Source organism: Solanum dulcamara, chromosome 9, assembly GCF_947179165.1.
Source record: "Solanum dulcamara chromosome 9, daSolDulc1.2, whole genome shotgun sequence".
NCBI classification, from domain to species: Eukaryota; Viridiplantae; Streptophyta; class Magnoliopsida; order Solanales; family Solanaceae; genus Solanum; species Solanum dulcamara.
Window position 1 is genome coordinate 7268246 of NC_077245.1, and position 20692 is coordinate 7288937.

The following is a 20692-nucleotide window of genomic DNA, read 5'->3' on the forward strand; positions in this document are numbered from 1 at the left end:
AAAAAAAACATAGCTATAGAATTGTGGAAAAGCGTAGATTTATCAAGTATACCTCTATATCTGTCAAAAGTAAATCAATCATCCCAACCAATAGATCAATAGACAATTCTACAAAGTTCTCCCGGTCCTTAACATGAGTAAATGTTTCCAGATACTTGGAACATAAATACAGTTTAGCTTTCTGGTCCTCCTCAGAAGATGGAACAATCTGTTCCCCCAGCAAAGAATTCACATTAAAGAGGTAAATAAATGAAAGATAAGTAGTAGTCAATGCAAGAACAAAAAAAAATGAAAATAAGACAAATACATTGAAGGTTATTCATTCTACCTTCATCAAATCAAGAATAAGAGGAAGCATGCGATTTCTCAATGTTTCTTCCCAAAACAAATCAAACAAACGATCAACGCAGGTAGCACTGTGCAAAGTAGAGTTTTTGGCATCATTCGTAAGAGAGAAAAATTCTGCGAAGAGTTCAATAAAAGTTTCCATGCTGTTCTGCCAACTACGAATCATCTCGGAAGAATTCACCATGTCTTGGTTTAGAGAAGGAACAGGATCATTCTCAGTGTGAGGACTAGCAATCCCATGCCTTCTAGACTCTTGGGCCTGAATGCAGGCAACTTTGAGGACACGAGGAACTGCATCGAGCGTTTTAAAAGAAGAAAGAGTTTTCTCTGATGAAGACCGCATTATTTGACGTAGGCCCTTTGCAAGAAGATTTGCGACCCCAGGATTACAAGCAGATTGTTCAAGAGCCTCCAGCAAAATGGAGCATTCAGGCTGCGACCATAAGAAGAATAAGTTCCAGGATAAAAGGGAAACTGAATTGAGTAAGCTCACATCTTATGGGGAAAAAATGCAATACTAGCACAACCAAGCATTTTATGTTCTTTATTACTAAACCTTTTTAATCTGATCGAAAGTACATGGAAGGAAGCTCAGTAAACAACCGGGAAGATGAAGCATTACAGGAGGCCCCAACACATAATTGACAATGCCATTAAGACTAAAAATGCCGTCCAGCACAGTAGCTTAACATAAACAAAGGAAGAATTCTATCCAGACTCATGAATTGACAAATTTCACCCAATAAGCAAACTGAGGAGAAAAAATGTTACACTTGCAAGATAATAAGTCTAAGAAAAGTACCAATACCAGCCACCAAGGCTTAGTTCAAGTGGCAAAGATTGACGGACTTGCGACTTAGGTCACATGTCGAGTCTTGCACCATGCGAACTAAGCTTGGTAATTTAAGTGGAGAAGGGTTGTGTTCTGAAGGCTTCATTTGGTACCAAGGATTGGCCCCCAACAGATTTCTCGATCATCAAAAAAGGTACAAAATAACATTTTGTATCTTCTAAAGAAATGCATGAAAAAGCCATTTGGAACTCAAGTAAAATGCAACATTATGTTGAAAGCTAATAATTTTATGCCCAAAAATCCTACACATACACAACTAAGAGCAAGCTAGAGTTGAAATAGTTTTCACATTGAAAAAAATTGTGATCTAATCTATTTTTCTAATATTTAGGATTTTAGAATCACGTCAGATTTTGTTTACTAAATCCCTCCTTATTTGAACTATGTTGGAAGTTCTAATATTTATAAATTACCTTATATATACTAATTCAGATTATGTTATATATACGGAGAGTGTAGCGAAATTTTATATCATCGTGTCACTTTTACCTATTATGGCAGGTAACTTGTCTTATTTTCAAGATTCAAATCTCACATTTTAAGGAAGCTCACCTGTAGATATCCTTTGAATGACCTAATACTGTAAAAAATTCTTTACACTAACATTTATAACTTAAACTCCCCCCCGACTCCACTTATGGATCACACTGGTATGATGTTGTTGTTGTTGTTGTAATGTTTATAACTTAAACTCATAACAATAACATAATTACAGGGATGATAAAATACAAGCGTAATATGTATGATGTTGTACTCGAAAAAATAAGTTTTTAGAACTTCTTCAAGTACAACATCATACAGATTTTTTCAAAATTCATTAATTTCAAAAAGAACCAATTTTAATAGATTTTGTATTTTTTTATCAAGTAAATGTATTTCATATCATAAACGAGGTCATAAAAAATCGTATACAAGTGGTATACAAAAATATCAACTAATTTTCTACAAACTCCAACCAATCGTATATACAATAGTGGAATTTCTGGTGCACCAAAAGAAAATAAGGGAACGAAGGCTACTCCTTAACCAAGAAAATACGACTCTACACCTTCAAAAGTTTTTCTATTTCTCTCACTCCAAACAACCAACATTAATGCAAGTGGCACCACATTCCACGCCCTTCGTCTTCCCTTTTCCTCCCACTCTTCCAACTGGCCATCAACTCTTATCATCTTTTTGGCATCACCCATGGAGTGCCAAACCATCCGAACACATCCCACCATAATCTCATTGTCACACTACAGTATTGGAGAAGGTGATCCGCATCCTTGCACATGTAACACCAGCTAATGCATATAACCTTCCGCTTTCTCAAGTTCTCCGCTTTCAAAATCACCTATCTTGTGGCTAACCAAGTGAAAAAGCACATCTTCCTCAGTACCTTTGGAATCCATATTGCATCATATGGAAACACTTGCTCCTCTCTAACCAACAGATTCTCATAGAAAGTCTTCACATAAAACACACCATTATTCATTAAACACTCATCTAAAACTCTCAAGTCCCAAAAAGTTTCTACACCATATGTTCCGCTAATTTGTTGAAATGTCATCTCTCTAACAAGAAATATTGTACAAACTCTGGAAGTCATCTTTCAAAGTGTTGTCCCCGCACCATCTATTTTTCCTCAAAAGTTAAGCATGCCCCGTCTCCAACCTTGAATGAGATGTTTCTCCATAACACATCTCATCCCTTCAAAATATTCCTCCACAAACCACACCCGAAAGCCAAAGTGATGTATTTAGTTCTCCACCCTCCTTCCAAAATTCCATATTTATCCTTTATTACCCCCTCCACAAAGTTTGTGTCTCCAATCGAACCTTCATAACTATTTTCCCAATAAAGCTTTATTGAATACCTTTAAATCTTTAATTCCAAGGCATCACCACATTTGGGAGATGTAACAACCTTCCACCACACCAAATGAAACTTTCTAGCCTCATCTGCCACAGCCTATAGAAAATTTCACTAAATCTTTTCCACCTTTTCTGTGACCGCAGTTGGAGCAAGAAACAAAGACATATAGTAAGTGTGAATACTCAAAGAATTCTCTTAATAAGCACTTCCTTCCCTCCTTTGCACTCGAAAGAGTTCTCCCAATAAGCAGTCGGAAGAGCCCCAACCCTACATTTCAAAACTTGAGCGAGAACTTCAATGTCATTCACCACCCCAACCGGAATAATCTCACTTACTCAAGTAAGGACTTGGCCAAAATAATCCAAATGAGACTCAACTGCTTCACAAAAAAGTAAGGTGTTTTCCATAAACAACAAGGCGACATTGAAACTGTCCTTGCACCCCAACTGCAGCATTGTATCCTTTCAAGTAACCTCCCAAAGCAGCTTTATCTAACATTCTGCTCAAAACTTCTATAGATTTTGTGTTCTGTAGAACAACTTCAACCAGAATTTCCTTAAGTCGTACCATTAGTAGATGCTAAACTATAAACAATTCCAGCCATTGAAAATCCATGTGAGCATATGTAATCAATCTAAGCTACTTTTGATAATTATTGGAGCAGAGCAGCAACTGATCCCTCGTGTAAGCATGTTGTATGTTTAACTATTTAATCAGGAGGTTAGCAAAGGAAAGGTTTGACAGATGGCAACACCGCTCATAATTTTGGTAGCCAAAAGAATTAGTCGGCAGTAGTACTTTTCCCTCTTGTCTCTCTTTATCAATTTATGCTAATTACACTTTACACCTATCCTCTCTTTTATTGGCTACATTTTCTTTTATAATTTTCAATTCTCTTCTTGCATGTTTTCCCTACTGCCTTTTCACCTTTAAGAATATGCATTTGATAGATGTATTGAGCTAATTAAAGTCTTGTCTATTAAATATTTTCTTATTTGAACTATGTAGGAACTCCTAATATTTAGAAATTTAAAATTGAATAAGATTTTAACTTACCTAAATCTTATTTTTTGTAAGGTAAATAATTTCATAAACAATTGGGTAAACCCCGTATACAAGAGATGTCAAAAGAAGAGAACCTACATCAAATATGGTTCTCAACAAAAGAGATTCAATCCTCTATTTTTTATCTTTTGATCAGGTAAGCAATTTCATTTCACTAATCTAAAGGCCAAAGCCCCTGTCGTATACAAGAAGTACACCAAAACATAAAGAACCTACAAAAAGATATGGTTCTCTACAAAAGAAACCCAATCCTCTATACATCCCAGAACTATATGGGTGCAAAAAAAAAAATAAGGGATCAGAAGCAGTTTCCTCAATTTCCCAAAGCTCATTTCTACCCCTTCAAAATCCCTCTTATTTCTTTCTCTCCAAGTGATCCACATCAAAGCCAGAGGAACAACATTCCATGTTGTGCACTTTCTCCAGCTTTCCAACAAACAACGAATCCTCCACGACCTTTGCATCACCCTAGACATATCAAACCAAGTGAACATATCCCACCAGAGTCTCGTGGTCAGGATGCAGTATAGCAGAAGATGATCTACATCTCGTGGCCACGGATTTTCAATTGTCTCGCAATGCAAAAAAAAAATTGTTCATTGATCTCAGCTTCCGATCCACAAAGCAAACATCTTGAGCAAATATGAAGACCTCGTCTTTGTAATTTCTAGAAAGGGAGCCTTGGAGTAACTGGTAAAGCTGCTACCACGTGACCAAGAGGTCACGGGTTCAAGCCTTGGAAACAGACTCTGACAGAAATGCAACGTAAGGATGCGTACAATAGACCCTTGTGGTCGAACTCTTCCCAGGACCCTGCGCATAGCGGGAGCTTTAGTGCACCGGGCTGCCCCTCTTTCTTTGTAATTTCTCTTGAGTTAAGCAAGCTCTTTTAACTACCAGCCACACAAAACAAGATACCCTGGTAAGAATTTTAAGCTTCCAAATAAATTTCCACGGTCAGACCATTGTCACAAAGTTTCTCCTATTCATATTTCCAGTAAGCAGGTTTGACTGAGAATGACCCTTTGCTGGATAGGTTCCACAAATTATACTCAAAGAAAGGGGTACACGCGCAACGCAAGTACCAGAAAAGATATGTGTAGTCATATAATGTCTATTATCGGGGGGGGGGGGGGGGGGGGGGGGGATATGCCACTATATAATGCCAATTAATGAATAAACTATACAGGACCACAAAATTGCACCACGTATCCATTCTAGACTTTAGAGTAGAAACAGTGCTTTTTCTTTTATTTGATAAGCAAAAGGCAATAAAACAGGACATAGATATTGCTTAGTGATAAACTTTACAGTAAGACAATATATGTCATAGATAATCTTTATAGGAAATTGCCTAGCCAGAAAACGGATGGAGAAGCGCGATGCCAAAATGATAGATAGACAAAAGACGCTTACCATTATGACAAAAAGAAGAGCAAAACACATAGCCATAGTGTTATTAAATGTATCTGAAAGAATGAAAGATCAAATGACTAACCAAGTTGTGAGAACTTCCAGTTAAAGTTGCTGCAAACTCCAAAAATGAAACCACTTCTGTCTGAAGAGCTTCAAGCTCATGAAGGTTTAGCCTAGTGGTTCTGCCATTTGAATCACAATACTGTTCATTACAATCATCAGGAAAACCTTTTTTTGATAAGGAATCATCAGAAGAACCTAGCGATTCTAGGCCAAAATAAAAAAAATTCTCCGAGAAGATGAAGTCCCAAGCTCCTTCTGCCCGGAATACGTGTAGCAAAGATGGCAACAACACCAGAATTTTCTTGAATGCAGACAGAACATGATGCTGAAGGGTGTAGATAAACATCCTGAAGAAATGAGAAGAACAAATCAGAAACAAGAGATACAAGAACCACCCCAAAAAAATAATGAAATCAGGGAAACAACAGCTAAAAAATAGGCACTTTGGTAATTCCAAAAATCAAATACAGGACCTCAAAAACATCTCCACAAATGCAAAAACAAGACTGATGGAAGAAATGGAAAATAAAAAGATCAGAAGATCTAAATACTTGCTGATTTACCTCAAGTGACCAGGCAGCTCCTTCTGATTTGAGCATGCTTTTATGCATGGAAAAACTGTGAGGAGAACCCTAATGATCCACTTTACAGAAAGTTCTCCATATGCTGAAGAGACTGGCAAGCTACTTCTTACAGTGGATGCTTGGTTTTTATCCGCCTTTGCATCTTCTGGTGAAAGAAGGAAAGAGAAAAGGACAGCACTAAGCTTGGAAACATAGTTGTGCCAATTCTTTAAGTAAGGTGTACTGGATTTACTAGAAAATTTTGTTTCTAGAAATTCTTTCCCAGTTGTATCTTTATCACTAGAAACAGTTATTTCCTTGTCATCCTGGGCAAACAAGTTGTCACTTTTCTCCTTGTATTCTTGAAGCATGAATGCAAGTGAACAAAAGCTATTCGCAAACTTTTGCACTCGTCCATTTTCTGATAAAAATTGCAAATTATTCAAATTCCCAAAGCTGAGATCAGGTTAAGGAATACCAACAATCATTTGGAATGAAAAGTATTCTCCAAGATAGAGCAGTAAGATAGGAGTCAACAATCTTGTGCTCAACTATCAGTAGCTTAACCAAAGGGGACTGTGCAACGTATAATTGTTCAAAATGAACCGATTGTTTAAGCAAACAAGTTTACTGGGATGAAACTAGTGGGAACATGAAAGTAGTAGAAAGGATACACCGCCTCTTTGAGAACCTCCAACGAGAGAACATGGAGCTGGAACGTACACGTTAAAACATTGGCATTCCTGCAAGGATGTAAATGTACCAATACCTTAGAAAAGAATTTAACTAATATTTCGACCAACATGGGTTGTGGTGCAGTGGTGGGATTGTTTCACCCCTAACCAAAGGTCTCGGGTTAGAGCCCTAGGTATGGATAAAATCCTGTTGAGAGCGCCACCTCCGAATGGGCCCTGCAGTGGGCAATTCGGATTTAGTCGGGGCTCCAATGCGGAGCCCGGATACCGGGTGTGAAACCAAAAAAAAAAGATAATATTTCTGTATCAGAAGCATGGTTATAAACTTTTTTCATTTGCTTAATGAAAGTTCCCAAACCATTTCAATTTATGTTCATCAAACAAAAAGAGGCTAGAGACCATACTACAAACATAATATAGCATAAATATGATCCTAGCAATAGCAGGGAAGGACAAACACCTGTGTAGAGAATCTAGCTTTAAATGACAGAAAGAAAAGGAAAAACAAGATATCATGATGCAGATAGGCATTACTAAATTTGTTGAAAATAGGACCAGATACAAGTCCAGACTCAAAATTCTACAGATCAGAAACTAAAGCGGCTTAGACATTAAGATTCAAACTGAATTTTAAGGCAATTTGACGTTTGTAAAATGATTTACAAAATGTAAAGCTCACCCCATTTGACACATATGTCAAACCTAAACCTTCAATTATTCCTTCCACACAAGAAATGTGCAAATAGCAAGGGAAACTATCCGCTGCATATCAATTTGTCCCAATTTCTCTTCGTAACATTAGAAGTACATATGATCGCCGAGGTCGACTACTAAACTTAGAACTAGTTTTTAATCTTAGTTCAACATATGTCAACCATTATTAATTAGTTCTTAACTTCCAAATGAAAAAAACAGCATAATATATTAGATTCGATTAACATTTAATTTGATTCAACCAGAACGTAATTTTAGCTAAATTTGATTTGCCTTCATGCTATTTTAAGAAAAAGATTTGATATACTTATAACCTTTAGCCGCACATGGATTGTGAAAAGAAAAGGACATGACACTCTGTTTTAGCCAAACAAGAACTAAATATTCTGGTCCAGAATTTTTTTTAAAAAACACAATCTACCATCACACATAATAGCAGGATCAAACCAACAATACCCAACCACCGTCTAGGGACTTCTTTGATTCATTTGTAGCTTGAAAAAATAAAGATATAAATTTTATCAAAAGTGTGCAATTAAGTCAGTTACCTTGCTGTATCTGAAGTTGAGAAGTCTTTCAATCTCAAAGCACAATTAGATGCAACTCCCAGTCCATCCAACAGAACTTCCAGTCCTCCAATACTTCGAAAATGATTCTGACCTCGAGGATTATCAACTAATGCTAATTGAAGAGCTCTAAGATTTAGATAATGAAGTGAAATATCTGTATCCTGTTCCTTCATATTCAACCTCTTCATAACACGCAACAGCTCTGAAATAAAAGAACTGTATGAAATGACCATAGTAAAATGAGAGAAAATGCAGAAGGTGCAACCTGACAGGAACACAAACCATCTTAATAATTTTGTGCCACAGGGAGACGTGTGAAATGCACATTTCAAAGTTACTTCGCTCTACTGAGGGGAAATACTACTTAGAAAAGTATGTACACTTCTAATTGATGTACTGATACTACACATAGTTAGTTCATTACTTCTTTTTCTAGTTATGACGGTGGTGACCGGGCCAGCTGTCCACTGTCACAAACAGGTTGCATCCCTATTGGATATTCTTACCTAATAAATTATCTACCTATTAAATTATGCCCTGCATCACCTTACCAGGTATATTGGTACAAGCTTAGGCATACAAGAAAAGGGTGAAGTCAGTAGTCAGACGGTCCCTTAGGAAAGTAGGATGAATACCCTTCACTTAACTTCTTCGCGTAAGGAAAAAATACAAACTACTACAACAACATACCCAGTGTAGTCCCCACGCAATGGGGTCTAGGGAGGGTACAGTGTACGCAGACCTTACCTCTACCTCAGAGGTGAGGTGGAGCAGTTAAGAATACAAACTGAGCTGTATAATAAAAAATTAAAAAAAATACACATTTAAAGAGGTTTAGTGCTAGAAAAGAAAATTGAGACTGCCTACCTTACCTACTAACCAGTTAAGACCACCAGCTTCCATTACAGAGACAATTGCCTTTTGACGCCACCTTATCATTGTTTCAGAATCAGACACATCTACTCCAGTAATGACATCATGTATTTCAACACTTCTAGGCCCAAAAATCTCCATGCAACCACTATTCAACCAAGCCTTTTCGGGTGTGCTGAAATGCAAGTTAATAAAGCTACCAATTATAGACACCACATATAAAAGAATGTTCTGGAGAATTGCAGTCTTCTCTGCAACAGGGTTCGACAAAGATTCATCTACCGAAAGAGCACTAGCAATAGCCTTCAGTTGGACAACAGCAGCTGAAATAAATAAACCTCGTAATTAAAAATGCTAGACACCAATATAATGATCCTAATGGCAGGGGAAGAGTTAACAGGATAAAGGCACATTGCAAGTATAAAAGTCTAATGTATTTCAGGAATGAGTGACTAAGTAGTAACTAGTCTCAGAAATGATCTTAAAACCGACAAAGAAAATATAACAAAATAGTGCAAAATATGAAATACTGTTTATTAAGAAAGTATTAAACTCATTCGAATTTCCTGATTCAAAAGATGTCTGTACTTCCTTTTTTCTTTTTTGATGAGGTAAAGATGCCTGTACTACTTCTGTACAGAAATGCAATGTAAGATCTTAAAGCAAGCAAGGGCTCAAAGAACAGAGAACAAGACATGCTCAAGACATGATAAAATAGAAACAATAACAAACCATTCCATCAGACTGCATCAATGACGTGATGATCTTGGAACAAAGTATTCCCCCTCAAAATTCATAACTAAATGCACCTATCAGAATGAAATAAATAATAGAGGTCCCAATCTCGAAACATATCTTATACTTGAAGCCCCTGATACTCTACTTCCTTTTTCATTTATTTCTATTCAAATCACGCCCAGCTTCCTTCATACTTATGCTCTATTCTCTTCCACTGGAGATTTCTCTAATCTGTTTCTATTCTATTTCCATATCAAAAAAAAAACCAGACTGCAAATCCGAGCCAAAACAATACTAGCAGAAGTGCATTATTACCAAGTGAGCTTCATTACCATTTAATAAATAACAGGTACGAAACACCAGATACCACCAGGAATATCTCTAAACAAGTTGAAACCACAACCGCTTTATGCTCTTCACTGACTTTTTTCCCGATTCCCATAAAACAAATTGTAGTTTTAAGTGAAAACATAGACTAGGTACTAAAAGAAATGTTATTAGCAAGGAAATAAACAATTTTCCCAATTAATGGAGGAACAATATTCAAACCGGAACACAGAGAATGAAACACATGACTCCAGCCTTAGTAAGACCCAATATGTTTCACCAAACTGTACAGACAGAAAGCAACAAACAAATAAATTTGCACATATAGAGGCAGCTATAAAAGTAAAATACATAAAAGAACGAGTTCAGCATTGCTTGATGGAAATAATACCCTTCATTAAAGCCGTAAGCTTCTGAATGCCACCATAGTAGCCAAAAACTCTGCAATTGTGCATTGACCGAGTAATAACAGTCAACGCATCCAAGATAGGCAGCCCTTCGGAGGTTATTGTAGAAGAATTTCTTGATAGGTCTGCAATTCATTGCATTGGTACGGTAATACTGAATTATCATCAGTAGAAACAAATGTATAATTCATGATGTAGTAACAAAATATCTGTCGGAAAGAAGTACTTGCATTTTAATAAGAACATTTTCCATACAGCATTCATGGTACAAGTTAGCAGACAAGAGAACTTCAGGAATAGAACAAAGAATTTCTTACTGAAGTTAGATGCACCATTCACCAACACAACATTCTTTTTAACAATGCAAGAGGGCAAAGAACCAACTTACGTTCATTAACAAGCCCTATCATTTGTGCAACTTCCTCAATGAGGACAGCTATAATTTCAGAAGGATGACCAAAAGAACAGCCAACCACAACATCTCCAAAATGTTGTGAATCCACCGGCTGCACAAAGCCATGATCCTCAGGAGATTGAAGATGGTTAATTGGTTGCCAATCACGGTATACAATTAGGAATTGCTTCAAAAAGATGTGAAATAATCTTCTCTTTTCAACCTGAAAATAAACACACAAAGGCACAAAAGATTACAATGCTTAAACAGACAAAGTTGGGAAAGAATTAGAGAGACTACAAGTACTCTTCCCACCTAGCTACCTAGAGGCTAAAGTTGATTCACATATTATACGATCATAATATTCTCATAGGAGAACAAGGTATTGAGAAATAAAAATCTTTTAACCAAAAACAAAAGGAAATAAAAATCAACTTATGTAAAATTTCCATGCACCAAAAGCCAACTGGACCCTTGATATGAGTATATCCCCCCCAGATCAATTCCAGAAAGTTAGCCAGCATCTCAAAGCCCAAAACACATATAACACAACATGTCATCCATGCCAGACTAACAATATAGAAAGCTTTCTATATAGATTCGGACATAGTTTCTCACCACTAACAGGCCAATACAGCACTATCATTTTGGCTTAGCTATCAAGGATTTTATTCAATCACCATTCAGTATCTAAAATGATCAATTCTAAGAAATTAGGAAAATGGAAGGCAAAACTCTGAAGTTAATAAGAGTTAGCTCAATTAGCACTACACTTGGACAAAATGGCCAAAGCTTGAAAATCAAAGAGATCGCGTTTATACAAAAAAGAGTACAGACCAAAAGAACAGAGATTTAACTTGAAGATCACAGGTGAACCAATAATCTTTCATCTATATTTCAGAAAGAGAGAAAAATAAATTGCATGATTATCTGTTCATCACTATTGAGAAACGCACTTCTGAGGTATGTATGTTGGGGTGTAGGTTATTTGCATTCTGAAAAGATGAACAGAACACATAGAAACCAATGATTATAACTTATAAGTGAGCATATCCACAACAGACAGCTGGTACAGGCATGCACAAACAAGCATAGAAGAAAGAAATCAGATTCTCCCAGCCCCACAAACTGATTGAGGAGCTTGTTTTGGAAGCTGAAAGATTAGTCGTACAGTACAAAGGTAAATCCTAAAGAATGCTTTAGACGATGAGCAATTTCAGAACAAAGTTGGTTCAAAAGGCTATAACGATGAGAATAAAGAAGTAAAATCACATACAGCTGTCTCAAACAGAGACAGAGAAGTTTTAACTGAATCATCTCATAAAGAACCCTAATGACAGTCATCATTTAGTCCTTGATGCTTTACTAATAACTAACAGGGCATTACAAAGACATATTACGAACAATAAAATCAATATAATTGACCTAACTAAGGAAACGAGACCATGATAACAGAAGCAACATCATCACTTTCTGGCATCATCGGTTCAATTAACATTCAAAAGGAACTAGGTACTTTTAACATGTATCCTATTATCCTGATCTATCCTCCATCACACAAGCTAGCCTTGGAAAACAACAAATTCTACATCTAAAAGCATCTTACCACCAAAGGGGACACAAACTACAAGTTGCAACAACTCAACAAGTGAAGTTCACTGTTTCACAATTATGACTACCTTAGGAACACTTGGAAGAAAAATGGCATCCCCAGAATTTTTTGGATATTTAAGACATACCTTATCAGGGGCATTCTCGTATCTTGACCAGAGTGTATTCAGAATTGCCTCATCCCCAACCTCACTGAAAGCAAAAAATGTCATATCTAATCATAGCCTAGAAAATATAAACTGACAAGAGAATTACTAAATATCTAATTACACATTCATAGGCTTGAAACTCATAAGTGGGAGAATAAAAGCATGTGATGGGGATTGGTCATGCTTGTGTCATGTTAATGGCAGGCTTTACATGTCAAAGATCAAATGTCTCTAGAAGTGACTAACATTAAGTATAAATTTAAGTCAACTTTAATAAATATATGTGCTATGCAAGATAGATCCCGAGCTACTCCAGCCATCATCGCCCATCAGGTAGGTTTGTCTTTGGTGGTCAATATGAAGATTCATCTCACGGTATAACCGTGCCAGCTTTTTGGTACCATTCAAGCAGCTAACGTGTGTAATCAAGCCTCATGCACCAAGTCTGTCGTAAGTCCTTCACAATAAGGAAACCTAAGTCATGCTAATCCCCAAAAGTCATGTGAAGAAGAGCCGAACACGTTCACAATAAAAAAAAGTCAGATGAGGTAAGTATTTTTTTTATAAGGTAAATAACTTGTTTGATGTTGTAGAAAGTAGAGAACCTTGTTCTCTACAAAAGTCACTGAATCATCTAGACAAATAGAGGCATCACGGGTGCACCAACAAAAACTATGGACAACAGGACATTCCTCGACTGTACAAAATCAGTCTCAGCAACCCTCAAACAGTCTCCTGCTTCTCCTTTCATATAACACACATAAGAGAGCTAGGGAACCAATTTCCCATATCATGGGTATTCTCTTTCTTCTTATGAAACCTCAACTAAATAGAATCTCCTTTAGTGTGTTTGACACTTCAAATAATTCAAAGACACCCACTACAAACATGCTGCTATTTGAAAGTGTGACAGGAGGTGATTCACATTCTTTTCTCAAGCCTCTTCAAAAGTAGCACCTGCTACTATGATCCTCCTCTTCCTAAAACCTTCAGCTGTCAGTTTATCATGGCTGAAGCCACCACAGATGAATTTTGGAATTCACATAGTTGGAATCTATCCTTTAGAAGATTGCTTAATGATTGGGAGGTTGATAGAGTGGCTGAAATGCTGAAGATTTTGGAAGTCTTCCAAGGAACAAAGGAAGTAGAAGATTTAATCTCTTGGAAGGGGGAAAAAATAAAATTTTCACAGTCAGGTCTGCCTTCTCCAAGCTCATAGACCCATATCAGGTGATGGAATGGTCCTGGAAGACCATCTGGAAATCAAATGCCCCTTACAAGGTGATTTGTTTCATCTGGCTGGTTGCATGAAAGGCTTGCCTACCCCGTGAATTTCTCCAAAAAAAGGGGAATCCAGCCAACCTCCAGATGTTTCTTATGTCATGAAAGGGATGAGACCAACACCCGTCTTTTTCTTCATTGCAAGGTTACTGACATTTTGTGGCAGTTCTTCCTTGCATATGAACAAAATGAGTGATGCCAAAGGAAACCAAAATCCTCTTGTGGTGCTAGAACAACATTAAGACTAAGAATAGACAGAAGAAGTAGTGGTCAATGGCACCAGCTTGTATCTGGTGGCCCATCTGGAAGGAAAGGAACAGAAGATATTTTGAAAACACTAGTAACTCTATACAGAGAATCAAGCTACATTGTTTTGTGTCATTTCAATTATGGTGTAAAGAGAATTTTATGAAGTAGATTCAGATTAAGTTGATTGGACTCGGGTGCGGATGTCCGATAAGGGTGCGGATCTAGAGGTCGGATCCTCTATGATCTAAAGTTTAAGATTCGGGGATATGGATCCATATATGGATACGGGTGCGGGGATTCGGCTACAAATAATTCGAATATCTCAAAATAGAGTTAGAAAACCTAAATTATGAGATATTATGTGGAAAACTTTAGGAGAAAATATTGATCAAGAGCAGAATCCTGGAAGGAGATAAAAGAAAGGGCAGTGGCAATAAAAAGTTACATACAAGATATTTCATTTTTTTCAATTTCAACTTAGTTTTTGTTTTGCTTACAAAAATCATTGAATTTGTTCAGAATTTTTCTCTCGGATTCGGTCAAAGTATCCAAAACTGGTTGGCCAGATTGGGTACGGATACCACACCCACACCCACGTCGTGTCGACACGGGTGCGGCACAGAAAGTGAAGAGTCCGAGCAACTTAGAATTTCAGACTCACTTGTAGATTTTTTTGCTTCTCTATAGGGTCTTAAGCCTTTTGTAATTTCATACCGCCAGTATCTACTTGGTACTGAGGAATACAAAGTTACCTTTATCAAAAAAAAAATAATAATAATAACTTTCAGCTGTCAGTATCATTTCCCAGGCTGCTAACCACACAAAGAAGCAAACTCTTCTAGGCACCCTTGGGATCCAAGAATATGCGGAAATCTATTATATGAGGTTAACTATTCTAACCCAAGAAACCAAAGATGATCCTAGGCTACCAATTGGCAATTAGATTTTGGTAGATGTGTGGAAGTTGAGTCACTAATGATTTGGTCAATGAACTCTTATATAATAACCTGTTTCACATAGCTTATATCTTTATTCTCAAACAATGGAGATAAACTCCTTTGCCACATAATTTACCTAAACACAGACAGATGGGATTAAGAAAAGAACCTAACTCCTTTTCCAGATAATTTACCTAAACAAGGACAAATGGGATTAAGAAAAGAAATTAGTAATGCTATTAGCTGCTCATATGTTTCAAGATAAAGTTAAGTAATAGCTATTGATAAATCTATGCAAGCTTAACATTTATTAATAAGCCTAAAGTCTTATTAATTATAGCTGAAATTATCAATGAAAGTTTTCATTTGTATGTGCAAAAGGTTATGTATAGATAGATAAATAACTACAAATCTAAAAAGGGCAGCCCAGTGCACTAAAGCCCCTACTATGCGCAGGGTCCGAAAAAGGATCGGACTACAAAGGTCTATGGTACGCAGTCTTACCTGCATTTTTACAAGAGGATATTTCCACAACTTGAACCCATGACATGGTCAAATGGCGGCAACTTTTTTTTAAGATAAAGGTAACTATGTATTCACAATAGGCTCGTCATCAAACAAATGATGACCATTGGTCACTTACAATCTCATCAGAGCATGTCAAAACTACACTATGGGAGATTACAAAATTCCTATGAAATCAACAAAAAGTTCTTATCCCCCGCATATTTTGCTTACACCAAAAATACAAAAGGCTAAGGCAATTCTTTCTAATCTTCTGGGTGTTGTTTCCCTAATCCACATAGCATCTTGCATTTCTTTCTTTCCACAGAGTCCACCAGATGCAAGCTGGATTAACTCCCACCAATCTTCACCAGAATCTCTTCTTCCTATCTCCCCCAGCTATATAATAATTCCTTAGTGGTCCTTGGCATTACCCAATACACACCAAGTATACAGAAAAGCATGTTCCACAGATCTATAGCTACTTTGCAATGGAGGAAAAGATGTCCATTAACTTCTGCATCTTGATCACACATGAAGCACCTTGAACATATTTGTCTCCCTTTTTCCTGAAGCACTTCATGAGTCAAACATGCCCTTCTGCACACCCACCAAGCAAAACATGAGATTTTTAAAGGTATTTTTATCTTCCAAATTAATTTCCATGGCCAAAAACTAATCCATGATTGGTCATTATTGCTTCTCCAGTAAATTACTTTACTGTGAATGTCCTTTGTTATGTAATCTCCAAATAGGTTGTCATGTTCATTGGATATGCCTGGAAAGTCGTGAAGGACCTGAAACAGGTTAGTTACCCTCTCAATCTTTTTTTTTTAGGATAAGTGACCCTCTCAATCTTCAAATCATTAAATGCTCTCTCGAACATGAAGTTCCAACCCTGAGGACTCCATAGTTGGGAAATTGTGGCATTGTTCTGTAGACTGAGCGTAAACAGATCTGGGAATAGTGATTTTAGGCACTCTTCCCCAATCCATAATTTCATTCCAGAATTCAATTTTCCTGTCAATTCCCACCTTTAGTGAGATGTTGTCTTTGAGCTGGTGTCATAGCCTTCTGATAGTCTTCCACATACTGCATCCAAAAGTTCCTAGAACCTCCTCAGTTGACCAATGGCTTTGCAAGCCATACTTCTGTGTGATGACTCTCCTCCAAAGTGGTAACTCTTCATTGCAAAATCTCCACAACCATTTCTGGAGAAGACAAGAGTTCTGTAGGCTAAGCTTTTTAATTCCCAGCCCCCCATGATTCCTATTGAGAGTTAGTGTGTCCCACTTAACTAGCTTATAACCTCTGTTCTCCTTATTTCCATCCCATAAGAAAGACCTTCTAAGTTGGTTGATCTTTTTTCAAATGCCTTTTGGAATAGGGAATAAACTCAACATATAGGATGGAAGGCATCTAGGATTGACTTGACCAGAGTCAATCTACCTCCCAAAGATAAATATTGGCTCTTCCGCCTTGCTAAACTCATGTCACATCTCTCCAAAACTTCACTCCACACTTCTATCTCCTTATTTTTTGCTCCCAGTGGCATGCCCAGATACTTTGTAAGTAAAGTTGCTCTTTGACATCCCAAATTATTAGCCAGAACCTCCATGTTGTCTACTTGATTGACGAGATAAAGGAAACTTTTTTGCCAGTTCACATGAAGCCCAGATATGCCTTCAAATATGGTGAGAATGGCTCTGATGTGTCTGAGTTGTGGCAGCAACTTTATAATGGGGAAAAAAAAGAAATTTTCTAGTTATTTTCTGATGAACCTGTGAATTAACTGTTGTTGACTATGTTTCTCTTTTTTCTCCCATTATGTTAGTTACTTTTGTTGTCTGATATTTTCCTTCAAATTTTCCTAAAATAATTGTTTTACTTTAAATGCCAAAACAAAAAACACTAGACAGATAATAGCTACCACAGACTATGGTTACCTGAAGTGGATGAGTGGAGTAGGAGGGGAGAACTTCTCTAGTGGTGACCCTGAACTGGATTCACCACCATGGCTACCCGAACTCCTCCGGATAAGTCCCGCGACACCCTTTACAATGTTCATGCTTCCCCCAAGTACACAATCAATACTTGAAAAGCCAACAATCAATGCAAGAAAGACTGTTCCAGCTCACCATCATTGCATCAAACTCAATACTTGCACCTATTTTTTTCCCACCTAAATGAACAACTTAGAAAACTGTTCAAGTAAAAAATCAATAACAATGATTAGCTTCTACAAGATCAAAAATTCCGAATTCATCATTCAATTTTTCGATAACAAATTCGTAACAATTTAAAAAAAGAAAGGATCAATGATGAAATTAATTTGTTAATTCAATAAGTCAATACAGGTCAATGATTGAAGAGAGAAATGCAGAATTGAAATCTACCTTTGTCGAAATCAATTGGAAGAACCGATCAAAGTTGGTTGAAATTTTTCTAGGGTTTTACGAAATGGAGAATCAAGATCTATGATTGCCTTTCAAAGAGTTTATAAAAATAATAATAGCGTGATAAAATTAAAAGCAAAAGAGATTATGGAAATCGCCTGTAGAAAAGAGGATTTTATTTAATGTCGAAATTGCCCTCCGGAAAGTTTTGCATATCTATAACGTCGTTAATTGCAGTTATATTTGACCGCTAAGCAGGTTGGGCTGTTCTTTTGTCTATGTTAAGCAAGCTTTCTTTTTTATTTTTCATAAGATGTTATCCGATCATAAAGCCACGAAAGTAATCGCTTGGGGCTTTAATTTTCTTTCAAAGATATATAATATATATATATATATATATATTGTTAAAAAAATCTCATATATTGATAAATTTGAAAATAAATTTTTGGGTAGAAAATATAATATTTTTTTACCTTATTTAATATAGGGATTGTTGTAATATTTGAGAAATTGAATAGTGTTTTGTTAATTGTAGCAACATTTCTTATGTGACTATCTATTTTGTTGACTCATTTATATTTTGACGATTATTATGAACCGACATTATTATTCTTATATTTACTTTTTTTATTCTCCTTTTATTATTTTATTCTCTCGTTATTGAATATTCTAAAGTCTCTCAAACCCTCTACATTGAAAAAATTTATTGTTGTGTGTTTATAAAACGATCAAATTTATTTTTTGATTTCTTCTTCAAATTTCAAGCACTGAACCTAATAAACACTGTTTTTAATAACATTCTATCAATTTATCAAATTCAGCGCAACACTAATTTGATATCATTATATAAATTTTTCAAATTTTTGAGTCAGATTTTATTATTCTAACTTTATATTATATATTTTTCATCGAAAATTTACATTCTTACTTCATAACCTCCGCATATACTCTTCAAACCTCATTTATATGATTACACTGAGTATGTTATAATTATTCAATTTATATATGTCAACTAAAAAATAAGGCCCCTCTATGATGTTTGACTTTAGACCCCCAAACATGTTGAGACGACCCTGATGTTACCTATTTTATGTAATATGTATGAATAGCATTTTATTTTAACTTCCAATAAAAGCATTTTTTTAACTATGTAATATAACTTTGAGGGGGCATATGTTGCTTATTGAAAGTTGAAACTATTTTTATTTTTAATCAGATGTCTCAAGTTCGAGTCTTTTGAATACGAAGTTGTCTCTGTTAGAAAACGTTTTACACTAATATTTTATTATTTTCAAAATGAATTACTCTTTTTTCATAATCTCTTTCTTTCTCTCCCTAGTTTTTCTTTATTAATTCATTTTTCAACCCACCACTAAATAATCACCATGGGAGCCTCCTTTTCTTTTCCGCCCAACTATCACTTCACCGCATCAAATTGTGCCACGAATCAAGAATATGTGTATCGAATATTTATTGTTACTAACCAAACATAGCCAAATGACTATGTTTTAGTGGACAGAATTATTGATATTCATGTTAATAAGAGATAATAAACACTCAAAAAAACAATCAACGTACGTACAAACTAACTCTAAAATAAAATAAAAAGTAATAGCATGAGTAACCATGAGAATGAATGGATCGAAGGTACTCGAGACTAAAGCTAAGGGGTTGAAAGAACTGCAAATCTCCACTAGAACACGTATTAGCGTTATCATCTTTCATTTTGGACTTGTTCTACGATATATACCTACGCTAAATTCTTAAAACCATTCACATCAATATCTATTAACATGCAATACTAGAGTCACAGATTGAAACTTCCATGGTCTTAATAATTTTGTCTGTCAACAAATTTTTGCCGTTAAAATCAGAAAACGTGAAATATATGAAAACTTCCTCTCTTTAATCAAAGCCCAAATCCATTAAGAGGATGGGCCTAGATAGACATAAGAGGCCCAATACATAAGTGTTGACCACAAACGTAAAGGAAAATTTTCAGAAATGGCAAACATATTAAGCTTAATAATTCCCTATGGATATGATTTCTGTAATTACTCTTCATATCTATATTTATGTTTGTCATGGTCATTAATATTTGTATATCTCGCTGCATTATACAAATTGAGCTTTCCCGTTTGTAAATCTCGTTACATTATACGAATTGGTCTTTCAAAAATATTGTATATATTCGCTTTCAGATTTGTGTATTCGCTTTCATATTTGTATATTCGCTTCCAGATTTGCTTTAGAAATTGGTATATTCGCTTTCAGAGTTGTATATCAGGCCCATATTTGTATAATAACAAATTTCATTAAACTATAGCCAATTCGTGTAATTAATTGAAACTATACCCCTATCGCATAACTATGATAATAATTTTTGCCAATCCACATAATTTTTCAAAACATATATCCTACTAGGCTAACAAAGCCCAAACTATATCGAAAAGCTCCAAGACAATGTCCTTGAAGGAGCTAGTTCAAGCTCCATAAAAATCTTGGAGTTTGACCTAATAAAGGTTCAAAGTCGATAAATAATTACACATTTCAATCTCAAAAACAAACACGATGTGTTGAAAATTTCACATGTAAATGTTTCGAACTCCAAATATTGTGCTAGATTCGCCATAAAAGGTCTAAAGTCAATACATACAAGAACACGCTCTCTTTTGAGACTAT

At 35.9% G+C, this 20692-nt stretch overlaps 1 protein-coding gene across 5 annotated transcripts in view; it reads right to left on the reverse strand.

Moving 5' to 3' along the window:
• Positions 1-18122, reverse strand: part of LOC129904684 (BEACH domain-containing protein B) — a 40944-nt gene extending 22822 nt beyond the window's left edge. Inside the window, exons 1-12 of one of the 5 annotated variants that reach the window (XM_055980263.1) lie at positions 18011-18117; positions 17561-17781; positions 12622-12685; positions 10877-11105; positions 10473-10613; positions 9016-9339; positions 8123-8345; positions 6840-6908; positions 6166-6621; positions 5622-5949; positions 329-781; positions 53-208 (exon numbers count right to left, since the gene is read on the reverse strand). In XM_055980263.1, coding sequence (XP_055836238.1) covers positions 53-208; positions 329-781; positions 5622-5949; positions 6166-6621; positions 6840-6908; positions 8123-8345; positions 9016-9339; positions 10473-10613; positions 10877-11105; positions 12622-12685; positions 17561-17682 — 2565 coding nt within the window. In that variant the 5' untranslated portion in view covers positions 17683-17781; positions 18011-18117. Of the gene's footprint in view, positions 1-52; positions 209-328; positions 782-5621; positions 5950-6165; positions 6622-6839; positions 6909-8122; positions 8346-9010; positions 9340-10472; positions 10614-10876; positions 11106-12621; positions 12686-17560; positions 17818-18010 lie in introns of those variants that run through there. The other 4 variants (XM_055980262.1, XM_055980261.1, XM_055980265.1 and 1 more) reach the window with 4 other exon arrangements.
• Between the last annotated feature and the right edge of the window lie 2570 nt (positions 18123-20692).